The following is a 20,738-nucleotide window of genomic DNA, read 5'->3' as shown; positions in this document are numbered from 1 at the left end:
ACTATATCCAGGACCCAGGGGTCCAGACCAGACAACACCCAGATGTAGCTGAATTGCCGGAGTCTTGCCCGCACCTGACCTTTCTCCAGGCCTAGCTGTCCACCGTCATGCGGAGGACTTAGGGGTTCTGGGTCTGGGAACCTGCGGGAGCAGGCTACTTTCCTTTGGCATGACCACCTCTGAAGAAAGTGTGCGAAGGCTTATTCTTTCTAGGCCTCGCGGGCCGAAAGGACTGTGACATGGTAGATGAAAAAGGCTTCTTCGTAGCCGGTGCAGCTGAGGGGAGAAAAGGTGACTTACCCGCGGTAGCCGTGGCAATCCACGCATCCAGTGCCTCCCCAAAGAGAGCCTGACCTTTGTATGGTTTGATTTCCTGGATTCCACGTCCGCAGACCAGTTGTGCAGCCAGAGACCCCTGCGAGCCGAGACGGACATAGAGGAGATCCCCGCAGCCATGGAACCCAGGTCCTTCATGGAATCCACCAGGTACCCTGCAGAATCCTGAATATTACGTAAAAATAAATCAACGTCACCTTTGTCCAGCGTAGTCTATTCCTCCTGCAGAGTGATTGACCACCTGGCAATAACTTTAGCAATCCAAGCACTGGCTATAGTAGGCAGCAATATAGCTCCTGAAGCCGTGTAAATGGATTTCAGCGTAGCATCCACCTTGCGATCTGCGGGGTCCTTTAACGCGGTAGATCCCGGGACTGGTAATACCACCTGTTTAGACAGCCTGGAGACAGAGGCGTCGACTATCGGTGGGGACTCCCATCTCCCTCTGGGAAGGGAAAAGCCACCAAGACTCTCTTGGGAATCTGGAATTTATTTTCGGGAGTTTCCCATGCCTTTTCAAAAATAGCATTTAATTATTTGGATGCCGGGAAGGTGAGGGGGGGGGGGGGGGGGGCCTTCTTATTATCTGTAAAGAAGGCCTCCTCCACCTGTTCCGGAGCTGTGTCCGAAATGTGTAAAACATACCTAACAGCCTCAATCATCAACTGCACCCCATTGGCAAGTGATGCTGTCCCCCTCAGCACATCCCCGTCTGCAGCATCAGAGTCGGTGTCCGTGTCATCCTGCATAATTGCAAGTGCACGTTTGTGAGAATGTACCGCAGGGGACCCCGAGGAGGCAATATCAGACCATACCACCATAGAGGACTGTAGGACCTGAGTGGCATGCTCAGTCCTAGCAACTCTATCAGAAATCTGAGAAATAGTCCCCCTCAGAGAGACTAACCATTGTGGCTCTCTAGCTGGGATCTGTGCTAAACCAGTGCAATCCTGATTAAATGGAATCTTTCTGGGAAGACAAATCCTCTGCAGCATATGAAACAGTGTCCCTAGACATGTTGTGTCACACCCTCAAAACACACTGGGTACTGGGCAGACAGTTTCACCCCAAGAATGGCACAGAGACACAGAGATTGGAGCCAACCCACACACAGCACTGTTAGAGTATAGGGAGACCCTAAACCCACGCTGACTTTGTCCCTTAATAGGTGACACAGCCTTAACACAGTCTCCCCCCCCTTCTACAACCCCCTGGTACCGTACAGATCGCTGGAGTCGTTCAGGAGGGACCTGGCATCCACTGGCAGTGAGCTGCAGGCTGGAAAATGGCGCTGAACGCTGCTGGGTCCGCTCTGAGGAGAAACTCTGCCCCCTCAATGGCGCTGTCTTCCCGCTCAATGAAGATTATACTGGCCAGAGGAATTTATGCTGGCCTAGATCCACAGACCTGACAGGCTGCTTGTGGTCAGGGTAGTGTCCAGAGCTGGCCCAGGGCTGCACCGCAGTACCGCTGAGCCTTCCAGGAGCACGGTTAAGACCGCGCTCCTACCCTCTAGCCGCTTTCTTCACACTGTCCCCCCGCTTCCAAGGGGGGGGGGGCAGGACGACAGTGACTCACTCGCCACACTTCAGCTCCCTGAGGGGGTGGCGGCTGGCTGCCGGGGCGAGCAGACCCCACTGATGCTCAACGTCCCGTCAGCGGGGGCAGTGCCTCCCCCCCCCCCCCAGTCCCACGCTGCAGGGAGGCTGTCGCCAGCAGCCTCCCTGAAAAAAAAATCAAAACTCTGAAATAAAGAAAATAAACTTTTCCGAAGAGAACTCTGTAGAGCTCCCCTAGCTGTGACCGGCTCCTCCCGGCACATTTTCTAAACTGAGTCTGGTAGGAGGGGCATAGAGGGAGGAGCCAGCCTACACTATTAAACTCTTGAAGTGCCAATGGCTCCTGGTGGACCCGTCTATACCCCATGGTGCTAATATGGACCCCAGCATCCTCTAGGACATAAGAGAAAAGGATTTACTGGTAGGTAATTAAAATCCTATTTTTCCAGGCTAACTTAAACAAGTCATCTAGCTCTGCAGAATCAGGGAAAGTGACAATTAGTTTGTTCTGTTAAGAAAAAATGACTGCTGTGCCGCAGCGTCCTCTAGAGGGAGTTTTAACACGTCCTGTATAGCAAGAATGAGGGGCTCAATACCCTGAGTAGAAGGGGAATACCCAGTAACAGGATCCAAGTTCTCCCCCTCCTCCTGTATCTCCTCATCAGAGTCTGAGAGTAAGGTAGAGCTCTAGAGAAGGGGGGCTGTGGAACATCTGCCCTTGCAGCTAGATCTGCAACAGCCTTCTGCCATTGTCAAGTTTTCTGAGTATTAGCAGTGAGCTGAGATGACACCCAGTTGAAGAAATTTAAAGTGCATTCGCTCCTTTGGACCCCATCGTCCTAATTCCTCAATATCCCTTATGGATGCTAGAGAAGCAAGTACTGTTAGGGTTAAATGAGGACCAGGTGCAAGAAACACTGGATTAGAGGATGCATTTCAAAATAGCTACTTTTGGTATTGTGGGCAGAGACCCATCGCACACGATAAACTCATGGCATGTTTGCCAGTTTCTAAATTAACAAATCTGTGCTACGCACCATATACTGTACATGGGGTGTACTACGATATACCGGCGTTCGGCAAATGCCTCCCCTGTAAATGTATAGATAGTGTTTTAACATGTTATATTTAGTGTTCTATGCATGGTTGTAGAATAGCATGGGCGAAGCACTTTTGAGGCTTGTGGGAGTTATTTTGGTTTTAAAATGCATTGATGCCAGGGTGCCGTTGACTAGCCAACTGTTTTTGGAAGAAAATGGATAAAGCTGAGATCTGGACCTTGATGGAGCCCAATCTCAGGCCCTTATCCACACCTGCTTGCAGGAAAAAAGGAGAAAACGTCCAAATTGAAACTCCACCGAAGGAAATTTCTTAGATTCACACCAAGACACATTTTTTCCAAATTTGATGGTAATGTTTAGACGTTACCTCCTTCCTCGCCTGTATCAGGGTAGGAATAGCCTCGCTCGGAATACCCTTCCGAGCTAAGATCTGGCACTCAACAGCCATGCCATCAAACATAGTTGTGGTAAGTCTGGATAAGTGAACGGCCCCTGCAGTAGAAGATCCTCTCAAAGAGGTAGGTGCCTTGGATCATCCAGCAGTAGATCCACGGACCAAGCCCTCCTTGGCCGGTCTGGAGCAATGAGGATTGCCAGAACTTTTGTTCTTTTTACAAGTTGTAGAACCTTCGGAATTAGAGGAAGTGGAGGGAACACATACACTGATGTGAACACCCACGGTGTTACCAGTACGTCCACTGCCTGTGGGTCCCTCGACCTGGAACAGTACCTCCGGCAACTTCTTGTTGAGGTGGATGGCCATCATGTCTGTGAGTAACCCCCCACCAACCAGTTACCTCCTCGAACACCTCCAGGTGGAGGCCCCAACCTCCCAGATGGAGATCGTGTCTGCTGAGGAAGTCCGCTTCCCAGTAGTCTACTCCCGGAATGAAGATTGCTGACATCGCTACAGCGTGCCTTTCTGCCAGAGGAGGATTTTTTACACCTCTGACATTGCAGCCCTGCTCTTCGTTCCACCTTGTCGGTTGATGTAGGCCACTGTGGTCACGTTTTCCTACTGACCCTGAACAGCCCGATCCTGTAGGTGGTGTGCTGCTTGAAGAAGGCCGTTGTATACGACTCTTAGCTCCAGGATGTTTAGCGGAAGAAGGGACTCCTGACGACCACCTTCCCCTTGAGCGACTGCTCCCCAACCTCTTAGACTTGCACCCGTGGTTAGAACAATCCAATCCTGAACTCCGAACCTTCGGCCCTCCAGAAGGTGTAGTAGTTGTAGCCACCAGAAGAGCGAAATCCTGGCTTTCGGAGACAGACATATCCTCTGGTGCATGTGTAGGTGAGATCCCAAACACTGGTCCAAGAGATCCAGTTGAAAGGATCGAGCATGAAGCCTTCCGTATTGCAGAGCCTCATAGGAAGCAACCATCTTCCCCAAAAGGCGGATGCACTGATGAACCGACACCCGGGCAGGCTTCAAGGCATCCTGGACCATGGATTTAATCACCAACGCTTTCTCCACCGGTAGAAACACCCTCTGCACCTCCGTGTCGAGGATCATCCCCAGCAAAGACAGCCTCCTTGTCGGCTCCAGATGAGACTTTGGAAGGTTCAGGATCCAATCGTGCTCCTTGAGCAGATGCGTCGTGAGAGCGATGGATCTTAACAAATTCTCCCTGGACGATGCCTTGATCAGCAGATCGTCCAGATATGGAATTATGTTCACCCCCTGCTTGCAGAGGAGAACCATCATCTCTGCCATCACCTTGGTGAAGACCCTCGGCGCCGTGGAGAGACCGAATGGCAATGCCTGAAACTGATAATGATCGTCTAACAGTGCAAACCTCATAAGCCTGATGCGGCGACAAAATGGGAATGTGGAGGTACGCATCCTTGATGTCCAGGGACACCAGGAACTCCCTCTCCGTCAGTCCTGAGATAACTGCTCTCAGAGACTCCATCTTGAAATTTAAGTCCCTGAGATAAGGGTTCAAAGATTTCAAGTTCAGAATTGGCCTTACTGAACCATCCGGCTTCGGTACCACAAAAAGGTTTGAATAGTAACCTTTGTTCAACTGATGAGGTGGAACTGGAACAATGACCTCGGACACTATCAATTTTCAGATAGCGCCCAGTAGAACAGCTGTCTGCCGGCAAGCCTGATTTGAAGAATCAGTGTGGGAGAGTTTGAAACTCCAGCCTGTACCCCCGGGACACGTCTAGCCTGGACCCCTGGATACAGGATATTGACACCCAGACGTGGCTGAAATGCCAGAGTCTTGCTCCCACCTGACTTACCTCCAGGCTTTGCGGTCCACCGTCATACTGAGGACTTTGAGGTACCAGAAGCAGGCTTCTGGTCCTGGGAACCTGCGAGAGCAGGCTTTTTGGATTTGGCACGACCACCTCTAAAGCAGGTGTGAGAGGGCTTGTTCTTTCTAGGCCTAGCGGCCCGAAAGGACTGACGTGTTGGGAGTTAAAGGCTTCTTCGTAGCTGATGCAGCTGAGAGGAGAAAAGGAGACAGCCGTGGCAATCCACGCATCTAGCGCCTCCCCAAACAGAGCCTGACCTGTATAGGGAAGGCTCTCCACACTTTTTCTGGATTCCGCGTCCGCAGACTATTGGCGTAGCCAGAGACCCCTGCGAGCCGAAACGGACATAGAGGAGATCCTCGCAGCCATAGAACCCAGATCCTTCATGGATTCTACCAGGAACCCTGCAGAATCCTGTATGTTACGTAAAAATAAATCAACGTCACCTTTATCCATCATAGTCAAGTCCTCCTGCAGAGTAATTGACCACTTTGCTATAGCTTTTGAAATCCATGCACAGGCAATAGTAGGCTGCAGTATAGCCCCTGAGCCGTGTATATGTATTTGAGCGTAGCATCCACTTTGCGATCCACCAGGTCTTTCAACGCGGTAGACCCAGGGACTGGTAAGACCACCTGTTTTGACAGCCTGGAGACAGAGGAGTCAACTATAGGCGGAGACTCCCATTTTTTTTTTCTATCGTCTTCCGGGAAGGGAAAAGCAACCAGAACCCTTTTAGGAATCTGGAATTTTTTCTCCGAGTTTTGCCAGGCTTTTTCAAATATAGTATTTAATTCCTTAGATGCCGGGAAGGTTAGAGGGGCTTTCTTACTATCTGTGAAAGGCCTCCTTAACCTGCTCAGGAGGTGTGTCAAATATGTAACACATCCCGCATGGCCTCAATCATCAACTGCACCCCCTTAGCAAGTGATGCAGTCACCCTCGACATATCCCCATCACCGTCTGCTGTGTCAGAATCGGTATCCGTGTCATCCTGCATAATTTGGGCAAGAGGACATTTGTGAGAATGTACCGCAGGGGGCCCCGAGGGAGCAGTATCGGACTATACTGCCATAGAGGGCTGCAATACCTGAGTTGCATGCTCAGTCCTTGCAATCCTTTCAGAAATCTGAGCAATAGCCCACCTAAGAGGCTAACCACTCCGGTTCTCTAGCTGGGATCTGCACTACAACAGTGCAATCCTGATTACATGGGATGAGATCTTCCTGTGAAGATAAATCTTCTGCAGCATATAAGACAGAGTCTCTAGACATGTTTGCTTGTACACCCCACATACATACAGGGAAGACAGACAGTCCCCCCCCACCCCCCCAAGAATGGCAGAGAGACACAGAGATTGGAGCCAACCCACACACAGCGCTATATAGGTATAGGGAGACCCTTGTCCCTTAATAGGTGACACAGCCTCCCCTCCTTTCTACAACCCCCTGGTACCGTAGATAGCTGGAGGTGCTCTGGAGGGACTGCTCTTCCACTGGCAGCGTGTCTGCAGTCAGGAAAATGGCGCAGAACGCTGCTGGGTCCGCTCTGAGGAGAAGCTCCGCCTCCTTAATGGCACGGTCTTCCCGCTCTTCCAAGATTATACTGGCCTGAGGATTTTGTGCTGGCTGAGATCCGCAGACCCCGACAGGCTTACTGGTCAGTGTAGGGTTAAGGCGACTGGCTCAGGGCGCCCCTCACAGCGCCGCACCAAGTAACGCTGAGCCACAGGAGCGCAGCTAGTACTGCGCTCCTACCCTGTAGCCGCCATCTTCACATCGGCTCCCTGCTGGTTAGGGAGCCGATGACTCACTCGCCACACTTCAGCTCTGTAAGGGGGTGGTGGCATGCTGCAGGGGTGAGCGTTCCCCTGCGGTGGAGAGCGATCTATCCCCTCTGGAGCTCAGTGTCCAGTCAGCAGAGACAGTGGCTCAGACCCCGCAGGGCGGACACTGCTCCACCCCCCTCAGTCCCTCGATGCAGGGAGGCTGTTGCCAGCAGCCTCCCTGTAAAATAAACTCTAAAATAAACTACTGAGCTCCCCTAGCTGTGACCGGCTCCTCCGGGCACATTTTCTAAACTGAGTCTAGTAGGAGGGGCATAGAGGGAGGAGCCAGCCCACACATGTTAAACTCTTAAAGTGCCAATGGCTCCTGGTGGACCCGTCTATACCCCATGGTACTAATATGGACCCCAGCATCCTCTAGGACGTAAGAGAAAAATTTAAGAACCTCCCCTTACAGACCAGTATTTTATATATGCCAATTTCCTGGCTGCAGCTGTCAGCTCAATCTTACACAAAACAGTGATCTTCCAAAGCATTATGACACTACTCTCACTCATAAAATAATAACTTAATCCAAACATTAAACCAAGACTGGCATCATGTGGGTAGTGCTGTGTCTAGAAATATATTTAAAAAACAAACAACCTGAATAATAAATCCTTTTATTTGTTACACGAATAGTTAAACTTTATGCATTCTAGTATATTCCAAGTCAGGAAGAGGTGAGAGTGTTATGTACAAGAAGGGAATATAACACCTGTGTGCAGACGATAATAATCATTTACCACTATTGCTGAAAAGTATAAATTTGCAATAAAATTCACCAAGCAGCAGTTCTCTAGGTCTGAGCTGCTCAAATGCGGTCCTCAAGGCATCCCAACAGTCCAGGTTTGGGTATATCCATGGTTCAATACAATAGTTACATCCAATTGACTGAGGTGCTAATTAAGTAACCTGTGGCCAAGCATGGATATACTTAAAACCTGGACTGTTGGGGTGCCTTGAGGACCACGTTTGAGAACCTCTGCTCTAGGTGTAATAGACATTAGACAATCACAGCAAATATCTGCTTATGGCAGTGGTTCCCAAACACAGTCCTCAAGGATATCCATGATTTAGTACAGGTGAATTAATTAGTACCACAGTCATTTTGATTTAAGCATATGTACTCAACCATGACTATCCTTAAAACCTGGATCGTTGGGGTGCCTTGTGTTTGGAAACCACTGGAGTATGGCTTTAGTGCACCTTTGCACCACTCAGTAATGTTAGTCTATGATCCCCATGAACCCGATTCGTAATTATTTCAACTGATCGAAGGCCACTACAGTATTATATAGCAGAAAGCAAACACATTTCTAGTCATACTTAACTGTATTGGTGAAACATTACTTTAAATAAAATTGTTTATTAAATAACAAAGTTATGTATAGCCATTAATCTTCAGTGTCATTTGACATCTCAGAACATATTTCAGTGGGGGGCTGTTCCTGGTCTGTAGGACTTTCTTCTATCCTCACAGGACTGGTTGGCAGCTCCAGTGGTGGGGTTAGAGTTTCCACTGTTTTATCTACAGCCTCAAGCAAATCCACATCAAAATCCTCAGGAATATCCTCCAGATCAGGTGCTGGTGGCTGAGATGGAGCCAGGGCTAAAATACAATGCAGGAAATGTCAGCAATACTTTTCTCCATAACTCTCATTCCCATAAAACAGGCTAAGCCAACATGTGGCTCTCTAGCTGTTGTGAAACAGCATGTCCTACCACAGTTTTCCTATTTGTGGCATGGCATGCTGGGATGAATAGTTTTGAAACAGCTGGAGAGCCACAGATTAGCCACGCCTGCCAAAAAACCCCCATCAAATTATAGATTTAACAAATAACAAATCTACGTGGAAAATCACCTTTGTTATTTTGCTTCTGCTAGCCCCTTGCGTAGGTTACTGACCTGTTACTAAGTCTGCACTGTGAATGAGAGGTGCAATATTCTTTATAAAATGCCCCAAGTTGTAATTCAAGCTATTTCTGTTACCCCTTTCACATCTCCAATGCCAGATCCCACCCGGATATTGGAAATGGGTCTTTCCTGGCTGGAATCCGGCATTGGAGACTATCTTCTGGCTTCCCGACCCGGCAAATTGCCAGGTTGGTTGCCATAGCATGGGGGGGGGGGGGGGGGGGGGCGCACAGGCGCACAGAGCCAGCAGCAGGTGACACCTCCAAAATACAACAGTATTTTTGTACTTACCATTAAATCCAGTGAGGTCTAACTGTAAATAATGGGGTATAAGAGGTGAGCGCTGCCAGTTCAGACACCCTCTTTACCACAGCAATGGTAAGAAGTAGATAGCCAACCACCAAAGAGACTGATGTACACTGGTCACCAGCTCAATGCACTGTGATGTTAACTGCAAGTGAGATTTGTTCCATTTCTGGGGAAGCTTTATCTGAAACAACCTATGAGGACAATTGACATTTTTTGACTTTAAAAGCATTGCACTTTTAATTTTCAGTCTTAAACACACCGAGAAGCGGCTTGGTAAATAAACCCCCATAAATTCTCTCTTCCATACGGTTTACAACCAATCTGAGTGACTCCATGTTGAAACCTGTACATAAGGTTATAGGAGGGATTTTAGGTTGAGGAAAGGGAAAAAGGACCCATTAAGACCTGGATGATTGCCTGCCCACAACCGCTTCCTTCTAGCAGTCCTCTGTAAGGTGACTATTAGCCAAGGAAGTATGGGCTTCTTGCTGTGCTCATCGAGTGAAAGGAGGGACCCAGAGGCTTCAGTACAGGAGGAGGAATAATCTTTTCCTACCCTGGCCAAACAGAACACCACACTTCACAAAAGGAAGTGATTCCAGCAGTAATTGATTAAGTATCTATTAGTCAGCTGCAAACCAAGGGCACTGCCTGCTTAAATCCCGGCTGACGAATCGTGTCAAAGGACCTCAAAAAGATATAAAGGTACCTCACTACTGTGTGCAACTCAGAGCAGTCAACCAGAATCTGAGTCTCTCTTCTAAATAATACAACCACCATTCCACAGCTTTGTTCACCCATCTTAGACCAGATAAGGGTATAGCAATCCTCTTTCAGCCGTTAAAATAGATGTCAAGGTGGCCTCCCCCTTACCAGCCATGCTCTAAGAGCAGCTGAGATAGGAATAGGCTTTTTTAGGCACATACACCAGAGGGGAAGACTCCAGCTAACCGCAAACTGTTCTTCTTGCCTGCAGTATGAAAGGCTGTTGAAGAAATTAAAATGCTTTCTGCCCAGAACTGTTATCACCATCATCTCAGTGCTTCTCTTAAGAAGATCACCACTGTACAGTTGTTGAAGTCTGTTAGATGTTTTGTCATCACAGATGAAAAAGGCTGGAATTCTGACTACTTTGCTTTTTTTTTCTGTATCCAGAGACCTTGAGCCTCGTTGTTGCCTAGGTGGGCACTATAGCCACTAAGAGTTGAATCTGTAATCTGTGCAATCCACTGTGGCTCTGAGATCACAACTCCCTCTTCCTGAAATTCTGGTGGTTACCACCTCTGTGAAAGACTTCCAAGTTTTGGTCACCTAATCCAAGCTGCCAGGATTGTGATCACAAAGTTTGAATATTTCTTCCAAAGGTTTCCTCAGGCACCAGGCAGCTTATGCATGGTAGGAAGCTGTATCTGAAGAAACCATCCGAAGGGGCTTAAGCATACTCTCCGTAATGACTGTCAGAGATTGTATCTCCTTGGCCAGACCCTGAAATTCTCAGATATTGACTAGGGAAAGAAATGCCTTGTCCTTCTATGAATATGAACATCCCTAAAAATTTAAAGTTTTTGGGATGGAACAAATTGGTTTTGGTTGCGATTAATGATCCACCCAAGAAATTCAACCGCCCGAGTCTTGACCTGAGAGGAGCATCAAATGGCCTAAAAGTAGGTCTTCCAAAAGTGAAATGCCACAACACAACATTAATATTTTTCGTAAATGTTCTTGACACAGTGGAAAGGCCGAAAGGTTAGCCAGTGATTTGTAATTGTTGTGTCAGACAACAGAATCCCAGAAAGTGGTGGTAGTGGGGAGCAATCTGAACACTGGCCCTACTTGTATGGGATCTTACAAATCTATAGATTTGCCACCTACAGGAAAAGCAGGATTTTGGATAGTAAATGGCATGTTCTGGACTGTCTTTCATAAATTTGACATAAAGGATGTTGTGATGTATTGCCGTGGTATGTTCTAGTGCACTGAATTCAAGGATAGTATGCTCTAGCTTCTTTAATTTGCTACCTGGAAAATTAAGTGAAAAACTGATTTTCTACTAACATAGATAATTGTATCTTATTTTCTGAACCTCTTTGGATTATCTCATCCAACTTTTTTCCCCCCAAAGAGAGATCCAACCTCAAAAGGAAGAAACAAACTATTATTTGACTGTTGAACAGTACACAAGCATAACCATAATGCTCTTCTTGCTACGACAATAGGGGATATGCCTTTGGGCAGAATCATTGCATCTCTGGAGTCTGGCACACAAAATATGCTCCTCTAATGGCATCCAGGTTTTTACATAAAGCTGATTAGTTTCATTATTCTGTGTGTCACATACAAATTACTCATCCAGATTCTAAGCGCCCTAGAAACAGATGCCATGACCACACTGGTTTCTACAGTAGAACCCAGAGATGCAATTGTTTAAAACATTTTTCTATCAGTAGTATCTCACAGGGTCGTCATCTTCTAAGGGAATAATTGTTTATGATGATAAACAAGCGATAGCTGAAACAACTTTTGGTATAAAATCAAAGTTTTTATCCAGTGTTATCAGATAACAGTTATAGGAGATCTACCTCTTTGCGTGAAATTCCCTATTATCAAGATATCTCCACTTTTTATCCAACAAATCTATAATTACTTCTATATGTATCACAAAAACGGACCGCTTATCGAACTTTTCACCAAAATAGTCTTCCTGAGCCGCTATATTGGTAGGAAAAGCCTGAATCTCCATAGTCTTAAGAGTTTACACTGCAAGATCTTCCTTGAACTTCCCTATCGCACTGTGTGAGGATTCATAGTCAGAATACACAGACACAGGAGGAGTTCACAACCTGTCCTCTTCTGAATCCAAGTTACACCTTGATCTGTTACTCTCTACTCCCCGAATGGTTTGTACATCCTTATTGGAGGCAAAATATTTCATTACGCAACTTAGAAATCCTTCATGAATGGTACAATTAGGGCAGGCATGTCCAAACTGCGGCCCTCCAGCTGTTGAGAAACTACACATCCCAGCATGCCCTGACACAGCTTTATCATTCTCTGACAGCAAAACTGTGTCAGGGCATGCTGGGATATGTAGTTTCATAACAGCTGGAGGGCCGCAGTTTGGACATGCCTGAATTAGGGCATAGCAGGTCAGTTTCCCTACAGGAATACTTTTCACAGGAACCACAGATTAAATACCTGGTTTTGATGTTCCTTTTACCCTGAACCAGCACAGAGATGGTACCTGAAAAATAAACACTATCCTATTCCAACGCCTTCAATACCCCCTTGATCTTGTGTCCTTAGACATCTTTGGGACAAGGTCTGTATCCATACTGCAGGTTAGTTCTGGTAAACTGCAATCCAATGTATTAAAGAAGAGATTGCTGACAGCATGATAACTCCTACTGCTGAACTGTGCATACTGCCTCATGCGAGGCGTGTCCATCATGCATAAATCAAACCTGTCTATGCACTGTGGCTATTATTAATACAGTTGAGGCTGGTGACCTTGGCATTGCCCCAGTTCAACACTGGGCCACCTCAGAGGAAGAGTCGCCAGGTGAAGCCCTGCTACCTGGTGTCTCGACCATGGAGAAGGCAGGAAAATCTCATCTCTCTCAGTAGATAAGAATGTAACATTAGACGCGGCTGCTATGGAGTACACTTAACTGACGATTTTTCCCTTCAAAAGCGTTAAAAAATATTGTTTTTTAAAATGTATTTTATTTAATAAAAAGTTGAAAAAGTATTTAAAATATTTAAACATTATATTATGTACATCTGCAGAACGGATCTCCTCGTCAAAAACGGGGGGACAGGGTGGGACGACGCAGTTGCATGAAATCGGACCATGCCAGTTAAGTGGTTAAAAATAGGTCTATGTACCAGAGAACCTAAAGTGCAAATACTCCTCTCCACAACTGTCTAAAAACACAACCATACAACTTTGCTCAGCCTCTCAGTTTTATACAAGGTATATACAGAAAACCAGAGGTTAGGTGACCTAAAGGGAGTATTGAGTAAAAGATAGTGCAAGTACAAGAAGAAATGGCACGTGAAGGGAGAAGTCCCTGCTCTTGAAGGGCTAACAGACCGGGGTGACACAGGAGGGGTATACCGTGAGCAGGGACAAGAGGGCTAGGAGGAGAGCTGGCTGGGTTTGGTGAAGAAGTGTGTCTTGAAAGCCTGTCTGAAGTTTTGTAGAGAGGTGGAGAGTCTGAGGGGGAGAGGAACAGAATTACAGAGATAGGGAGCAGCACATGCAAAATCTTGTAGGTAGGAGTGGGAGGTAGTAATCAGCTGGCATAAGAGGCGGCGTGCATTAGCAAAGCAAAGAGGATGGGTGTTCAGAGAGATGAGGTCAGAGATGTAAGAGGAAGAAGAGTGTGTGTGAGGGCTTTGAAGGATAGTGTGAAAAGCTTGAATTGGATTCTAAATGGGAAGGGGAAGGGCTTGTAAGAGAGGGGGGGTGGATGTAGTATGTTTGGAGAGGAAGATGAGATGGGCGGCAGCATTGAGGATAGATTTGAGTGGAGAAACATGCATGTCAGGGAGGCCTGAAGGAGATTACAGTAGGTTCAGTCTGGAGATGACCAGTGAGTGGATGAGTGTCTTAGTAGCAGCCTGTGTGAGAAAGGGTCTGATCCTGGAAATATTTTTGAGATTGAAACGGCAGGTTTGTGAGATACTGTGGGGTATATGCAATTGTGGTCGAATTCCCGAAATTGTCGAATTTCGGGTCATTTTCGACCAAAAAAAAAAATTCCCCTATGCAATCCAGTGCTTTCCGACCAAAAAACGGACTTTCAAAATTCGACTTTTTGAAATTCGAATTTTTGCAAATTCGACTTTTCTGCAATGATACAAGTGCTGCAATTCGACCAAAGCATATTCAATTCAAGTTTTGAAATTCGACAGCAGTGCTTTTAGACAGCAAATTCGTCATTTTCAATCCGCCACACTTTGGAGGGTGAAAACAAATAAAAAAAATTTAAACATGTTTTTTTTGGTGGTTTTTTTTTTGGGAATAGCAGATCTATTTATATTAGAAGGGATTAGGTACTTTTTTTTTTTTTGGGAGGCACAAATATTATTTATATATTTTTTAAAATATTATTTTTTTTTTTTTTTATGCTGGAAGGGTAAAATCATAAAAAAAAATGGCGTGGGGTCCCCCCTCCAAAGCATAACCAGCCTCGGGCTCATTGAGCTGGTCCTGGTTCTAAAAATGCGGGGAAAAAATTGACAGGGGATCCCCCGTATTTTTAAAACCAGCACCGGGCTCTGCGCCTGGTGCTGGTGCCAAAAATACGGGGGACAAAAAGAGTAGGGGTCCCCCGTATTTTTAACACCAGCATCGGGCTCCACTAGCTGGACAGATAATGCCACAGCCGGGGGTCACTTTTATGCCGTGCCCTGCGGCCGTGGCATTAAATATCCAACTAGTCACCCCTGGCCGGGGTACCCTGGGGGAGTGGGGACCCCTTCAATCAAGGGGTCCCCCCCCCCCAGCCACCCAAGGGCCAGGGGTGAAGCCCGAGGCTGTCCCCCCCCATCCAATGGGCTGCGGATGGGGGGGCTGATGGCCTTTGTGATAATAAAAAGATATTGTTTTTTCCAATAGTACTACAAGTCCCAGCAAGCCTCCCCCGCAAGCTGGTACTTGGAGAACCACAAGTACCAGCATGCGGGAGAAAAACGGGCCCGCTGGTACCTGTAGTACTACTGGGAAAAAAATACCCAAATAAAAACAGGACACACACACCGTCGACAGTAAAACTTTATTTCATACGTCGACACACACATACTTACCTATGTTCACACGCCGACATCGGTCCTCTTCTCCATGTAGAATCCACGGATACCTGTAAAGAAAAGTTCAAAATACTCACCTCAACCATGGTCCAGAGATAAATCCACGGACTTGGCAAAATAAGAAAACGCAAATACCCGCACCAAAAACGGACTGAAAGGGGTCCCATGCTGACACATGGGACACCTTTCCACGAATGAGACCTCTCAGTGACAGCTGTCACTGACAGGTCTCTAAGCCAATCAGGAAGCGCAACTTCGTTGCGCTCACCTGATTGGCTGAGCGCTGTCTGCACTGTGACAGCGCATCGCACAGCTCCCTCCATTATATTCAATGGTGGGAACTTAGCGGCTAGCGGTGAGGTCACCCGCCGGTCAGCGGCTGACCGGCGGGTGACCCCACCGCTACCCGCAAAGTTCCCACCATTGAAAGTAATGGAGCGGCTTTGCGATGCGCTGTCACAGTACAGACAGCGGACAGCCAATCAGGTGAGCGCCACGGAAGTAGCACTTCCTGATTGGCTGAAGGGACGTCAGTGACAGGAGTCACGTGATGTCCCGGCATTCGGGAGAAAGGGGTCTTATGTGAAAACATTGGACCCCTTTCTAGTCCGGTATGGATCGGTGTTCGGTTTGTTTTTTTGCCAAGAACGTGGATTTACCTCTGGACGTGGATGTACCTCTGGACGCTGGAAGGTGAGTATAATTTTTTCACAGGTACCCTCGGATCGTCGGCGACCGTGGCAGTCGGCGTGTCAACATAGGTAAGTATGTGTGTGTCGGCAGTATGTAATAAAGTTGTACAAGTCACGGTGTCTGTGTCCTGTTTTTATTTGGGTATTTTTTTTCCAGTAGTACTACAGGTACCAGCGGGCCCGTTTTTCTCCCGCATGCTGGTACTTGTGGTTCTCCAAGTACCAGCTTGCGGGGGAGGCTTGCTGGGACTTGTAGTACTAATGGAAAAAACAATATCTTTTTATTATCACAAAGGCTATCAGCCCCCCCATCCGCAGCCCATTGGATGGGGGGGGGGGGGGGACAGCCTCGGGCTTCACCCCTGGCCCTTGGGTGGCTGGGGGGGGGGGGACCCCTTGATTGAAGGGGTCCCCACTCCCCCAGGGTACCCCGGCCAGGGGTGACTAGTTGGATATTTGATGCCACGACCGCAGGGCACGGCATAAAAGTGACCCCCGGCTGTGGCATTATCTGTCCAGCTAGTGGAGCCCGATGCTGGTGTTAAAAATACGGGGGACCCCTACTCTTTTTGTCCCCCGTATTTTTGGCACCAGCATCAGGCGCAGAGCCCGGTGCTGGTTTTAAAAATACGGGGGATCCCTGGCCAATTTTTCCCCTGCATTTTTAGAACCAGGACCAGCTCAAAGAGCCCGAGGCTGGTTATGCTTTGGAGGGGGGACCCCACGCCATTTTTTTTTCGGGTTTTTCACGTTTTTTCCCGTTTTTTAAAATCGCGGCAAAATCCGCCAAATCGGCCGATTTTCGCCCGCGATTCTGGCGAATCCGTTTTTCATTGAATATGGTGAATCCCGGCAGGCACCTGCCGGGATTCACCTGGCGAATTTGGTCGAATTAAAAAACGGCGATAATTGCCGCGAATTCGACCGCAATTGCATATACCCCTTAATGTGTGGCTTGAAGGAGAGGGAGGAGTCAAGTATTACTCCAAGACAGCACACTTGGGTGCTATAGGAGATAGTAGTGACGTCAACAGATAATGAAATTGTGGGAGGTGAGGTTATGCAGGAGGGTGGGAAGATGATCAGCTCAGTCTTAAGGCCCATACACACCGGGCGATTTTGATCTCAAAGTAGCTCACTTTTGGCATTTTGAGCTACTTTGATCTCAAACTCGGCCAGTTTGAATGGGCGGGTGATGAGCGCTCATGCGCACTCCCGCATCATCGCTGGCTGCCGTCATCCATCTGCTTGTTTTACAAGCAGAGTGAACCACTTTCCAGTCTCTTACTGTGGACAGTGGTTCACCCCCGTGAACATCGCTGGGCCAGGGTGAAAATCGCTCAGTGTGTATGCACTGAGCTATTTTCCAGCCAGCGATGTTCACATCATCGCTGTGCATACACGCTGGGCAAAAACGCCCAGTGTGTATGCACCTTCAGATATGTTAAGAATAAGAAAGATACTATAGAATGATGGGCAAGATACAAGAAACTGACCCGTTCAGGATATATTTAAGCGTTTCTAAAATAGACCAACGCATATAACAGCTTAAAATGTTCCTATCAGACAGGTTTAAAAAGCGTTAAAAGGTTTATTAACACAAATCAGGATTTTGGTACTTACCGATAAATCCCTTTCTCCGATTCCACAGGGGCCACTGGAGCGCAGTTACAATGGGGAAATAGGCAGTAATTGGGAGCTGGCACTTTAAAAATTCTAAAACTGTGGCTAGCTCCTCCCCTACTATGTCCCCCCTCCAAGCCAGTCTACGTAAAACTGTGCTCGAGGAGAGCTGTAATAAACAAACTTGAAGGTAGAGGAGGTTAACGCCGCCATGTAAACCAGGATAACACAAAACAAACCCGGAACTTAACCTAACAAAAAGGTTAAACTGAACCAAACAAGCAGTCACATAGTGATCTGCAAACCGTTAAGCAAAAAAAGGAGGAAACAGCGTCCAGTGGCCCCTGTGGAATCGGAGAAAAAGAAATATATCGGTAAGTACCAAAATCCTGATTTCTCCTTCATCCACTAGGGGCCACTGGAGCGCAGTTACAATGGGGACGTCCCAGAGCTCCCAAAACGGGTGCGAGAGCGCTGAGGGTCCTGTAAAACCGCTCGGCCAAACTGCGATGCAGAGGCCGCAAACGTGTCAAACTTGTAGAATTTGACAAACGTATGTCGGCCCGACCAAGTAGCCGCCCGACATAAAGTAGTCATGGAGACCCCACGGGCAGCCGCCCACGAAGGTCCCACAGAGCGCGTAGAGTGCGCTGAAACTGAAGATGGAGGTTCCCGAGAAGCTGCCAAATAAGCTTGTCTGATGGTCAGTCGAATCCATCGAGACAAAGTCTGCTTAGAAGCCAGCCAACCACGGCGAGCAGCATCGTAGAGAACAAATAATAGGATTTTGGTACTTACCAGGTAAATCCTTTTCTTTGAATCCATAGGGGGCACTGGAGTACTCTTGGGATATGGACGGCGTAGCAGAACAAAGGCACTGAATATTTAAATTTAGAACTCTCCACCCCTCCATATCCCAGAGTACCTCGGTGTACGAACCCAGTGTTTTTACTGAGCGAATTACTATAGAGAGGTTGACAATGGAGAATTCCTATAACATAACGGACAACAACAAAGTTGACCCATAACGTTAATGTCAACTAAACAGTTGACAGCATAACCGATAGACCTTGATAGTTTGAACCAATCAGTGAAAATGTGTTACCATAAGCTCCTTTGAGCTTAATACAAACCAGGTAAAACGTGTTACCCTAAGCTCCTCTGAGCTTAAAACAACCCAGGTAAAACTGCTCTGGGTGGGCGTCCAGTGCCCCCTATGGATTCAAAGAAAAGGATTTACCTGGTAAGTACCAAAATCCTATTTTCTTTTTCATCCACTAGGGGTCACTGGAGTACTCTTGGGACGTATCAAAGCTTCCCTCGTGGGCGGGAGAGCTGTTTGACACTTGTAACAGTAGGCAGCCAAAGCTAGATGCTGATGCCACAACCATTCATAACGTGTAAACGTGCACAAACGTGGTGCACTGAAGGCTATGTAGCCGCGTCGTAGACGCTCCACGACCCGCTGGGTCTGACATTCCCACAGAACCTGTGGGATGAGCTATTACTGACGTAGGCGACTGTAACTTAGCCTTAAAGTAAGCCTGACTTGTAGTCATTATTATCCAACTGGATAATGTCTGCTGAGAAACTGGCTAACCCCAGTTGGCAGCATCATATAGAACAAACAACGTATCCGTATCACGTACTGTAGACGTTCGGGACATATAGACGCGTAATGCGTGTACCACATTCAGAATTCTAGAATGTGCTGTCAACACAGGAACCACTATTGGTATATTGATGTGAAGAATAAGAAAGCGGAATTCGTCCGAAGATCTGCTTTGTCATGAGAAAACTCAAATACGGTGGCTTGGAATACAAGGCACCCAAATATGAAAACAAAACCCTTGCCGAAGCTAAGGCTAGAAGAAAAATGTTTTCCCAAGTGAGAAACTTAATCCCCATTTGTTGTAAGGGTTCAAAATATGAAAACTGTAAGAAATCTGAACCCAACCTCAAGTCGCCTGTCGCTGTAGGTGGGATAAATGGAGGCTGCACTTTGATGACACCTTGTAGAAAGGTGTGTACCGACGCAATAGAGTCAAACGTCTTTGAAAATAAGTTGACCACACAGATACCTGCACCCTCAGTGCAGATAAACGCAGTTCTCCATCCCACCCCGTTTGTAAAATAACAGAATACGGGTAACTTGAAAGATGATGTCGGAAACTTCCGAGCTTTACCACCTATATAAGCACACCAAATTTTGTAATAATGAGCTGCCTTAAGCGGCTTACTAGCTCGTAACATGGTTGGTATAACCGATACTGTAATGCCCTATTTCTTTTCTTAAGAGGGCGGTCTGAACCCCCACCCCGTCAACCGCAGCTGCGGTACATAGGTAATAGGTACATAGGTAACTATGGGTAAAAGAACGGTCCCTGTTGTAACAGGTTGGACGTATTATGAGCGGGCCAAGATCGTGTGCAAGTATTCCTTGGAGATTCGAGAAGCAAGCTCTCCGAAACCCATGAGATATCACTAGTATGACTGTGACGAACTGTCTTATGCTCCGTTTTGGCAACGGAGAGAGCAGCGGAAAATGGTGGAGCCAGATACACGATGCTGAATGACCACACGAATGTGAGAGACTCCACCGCCACTGCCCTTGTGATCTGTCGTTTTGTACACATACTGAGCTTTTGTAATTGTGGCGAGATGCCATCATGTATACCTGAGGGTAACCCCTTCTGTGGACTCACATATGAAACACCTCTGGATTTAATGTCCAGTTTTCAGGATATAAATCCTGACGGGTGAGATCATCTGTCTAACAGATGTCCACTCACGGAATGAACCCCGTTGACATCATCACATAATGGTGTTCTGGGCAATTGAGGATTCGAGTTACCTGCCGCATTGCCATGCGGCTTCTTGATTCTCCCTGGTTGTTGTGTATGCAACTCCCGTTGCGTTGTCTGACTGCACTTGGTCAGACTGAAAGCGAAGCATGTAGTGCATTGTAAATTGCACGGAGTTCCAGGACATTTATCGACAGCAATCTGTCGTGATCCGTTTTAGAACCCCTGTCGCTGATCTTTTTTAACTACAACTCCTGAACCTCTGAGACTCTCGTCCAGAGTATATACACCCTCGCCCCTCTGTGGGAAACGCGAGTGAAGGCCGGCGAGCTAAAGCGCTTTGAAAACACATCATTATTCTTAACAGGCGAATACACCAATGTACCGCTAGTGTGCGTGGCTTTTGCACTACTTACTAGATGTACATTTGTTCTTGCTGGTGTAGTAGGTAAATGTCTTTGATTTACCGTATTTATAATCTTACCTAGGAATTGACGTCGTTCAGACGGAATTAGATGCGATTGTT

General features: G+C 47.2%; 1 protein-coding gene across 2 annotated transcripts in view; it reads right to left on the bottom strand.

Moving 5' to 3' along the window:
* Positions 1-7,659: 7,659 nt before the first annotated feature.
* The window catches only part of TIPIN (TIMELESS interacting protein), a 144,852-nt gene continuing 131,773 nt past the window's right edge, over positions 7,660-20,738 (bottom strand). For both annotated transcript variants that reach the window (XM_063925573.1, XM_063925575.1), the window contains exon 8: positions 7,660-8,664. In XM_063925573.1, the coding sequence (XP_063781643.1) occupies positions 8,450-8,664 (215 nt within the window). In that variant the 3' untranslated portion in view covers positions 7,660-8,449. The remainder of the gene's footprint in view (positions 8,665-20,738) is intronic.

The sequence above is a fragment of the Pseudophryne corroboree genome, chromosome 6 (genome assembly GCF_028390025.1).
Source record: "Pseudophryne corroboree isolate aPseCor3 chromosome 6, aPseCor3.hap2, whole genome shotgun sequence".
NCBI classification, from domain to species: domain Eukaryota; kingdom Metazoa; phylum Chordata; class Amphibia; order Anura; family Myobatrachidae; genus Pseudophryne; species Pseudophryne corroboree.
Note: the sequence above shows the minus strand (reverse complement) of the source record. Positions and strands in the feature narration are given on the sequence as shown.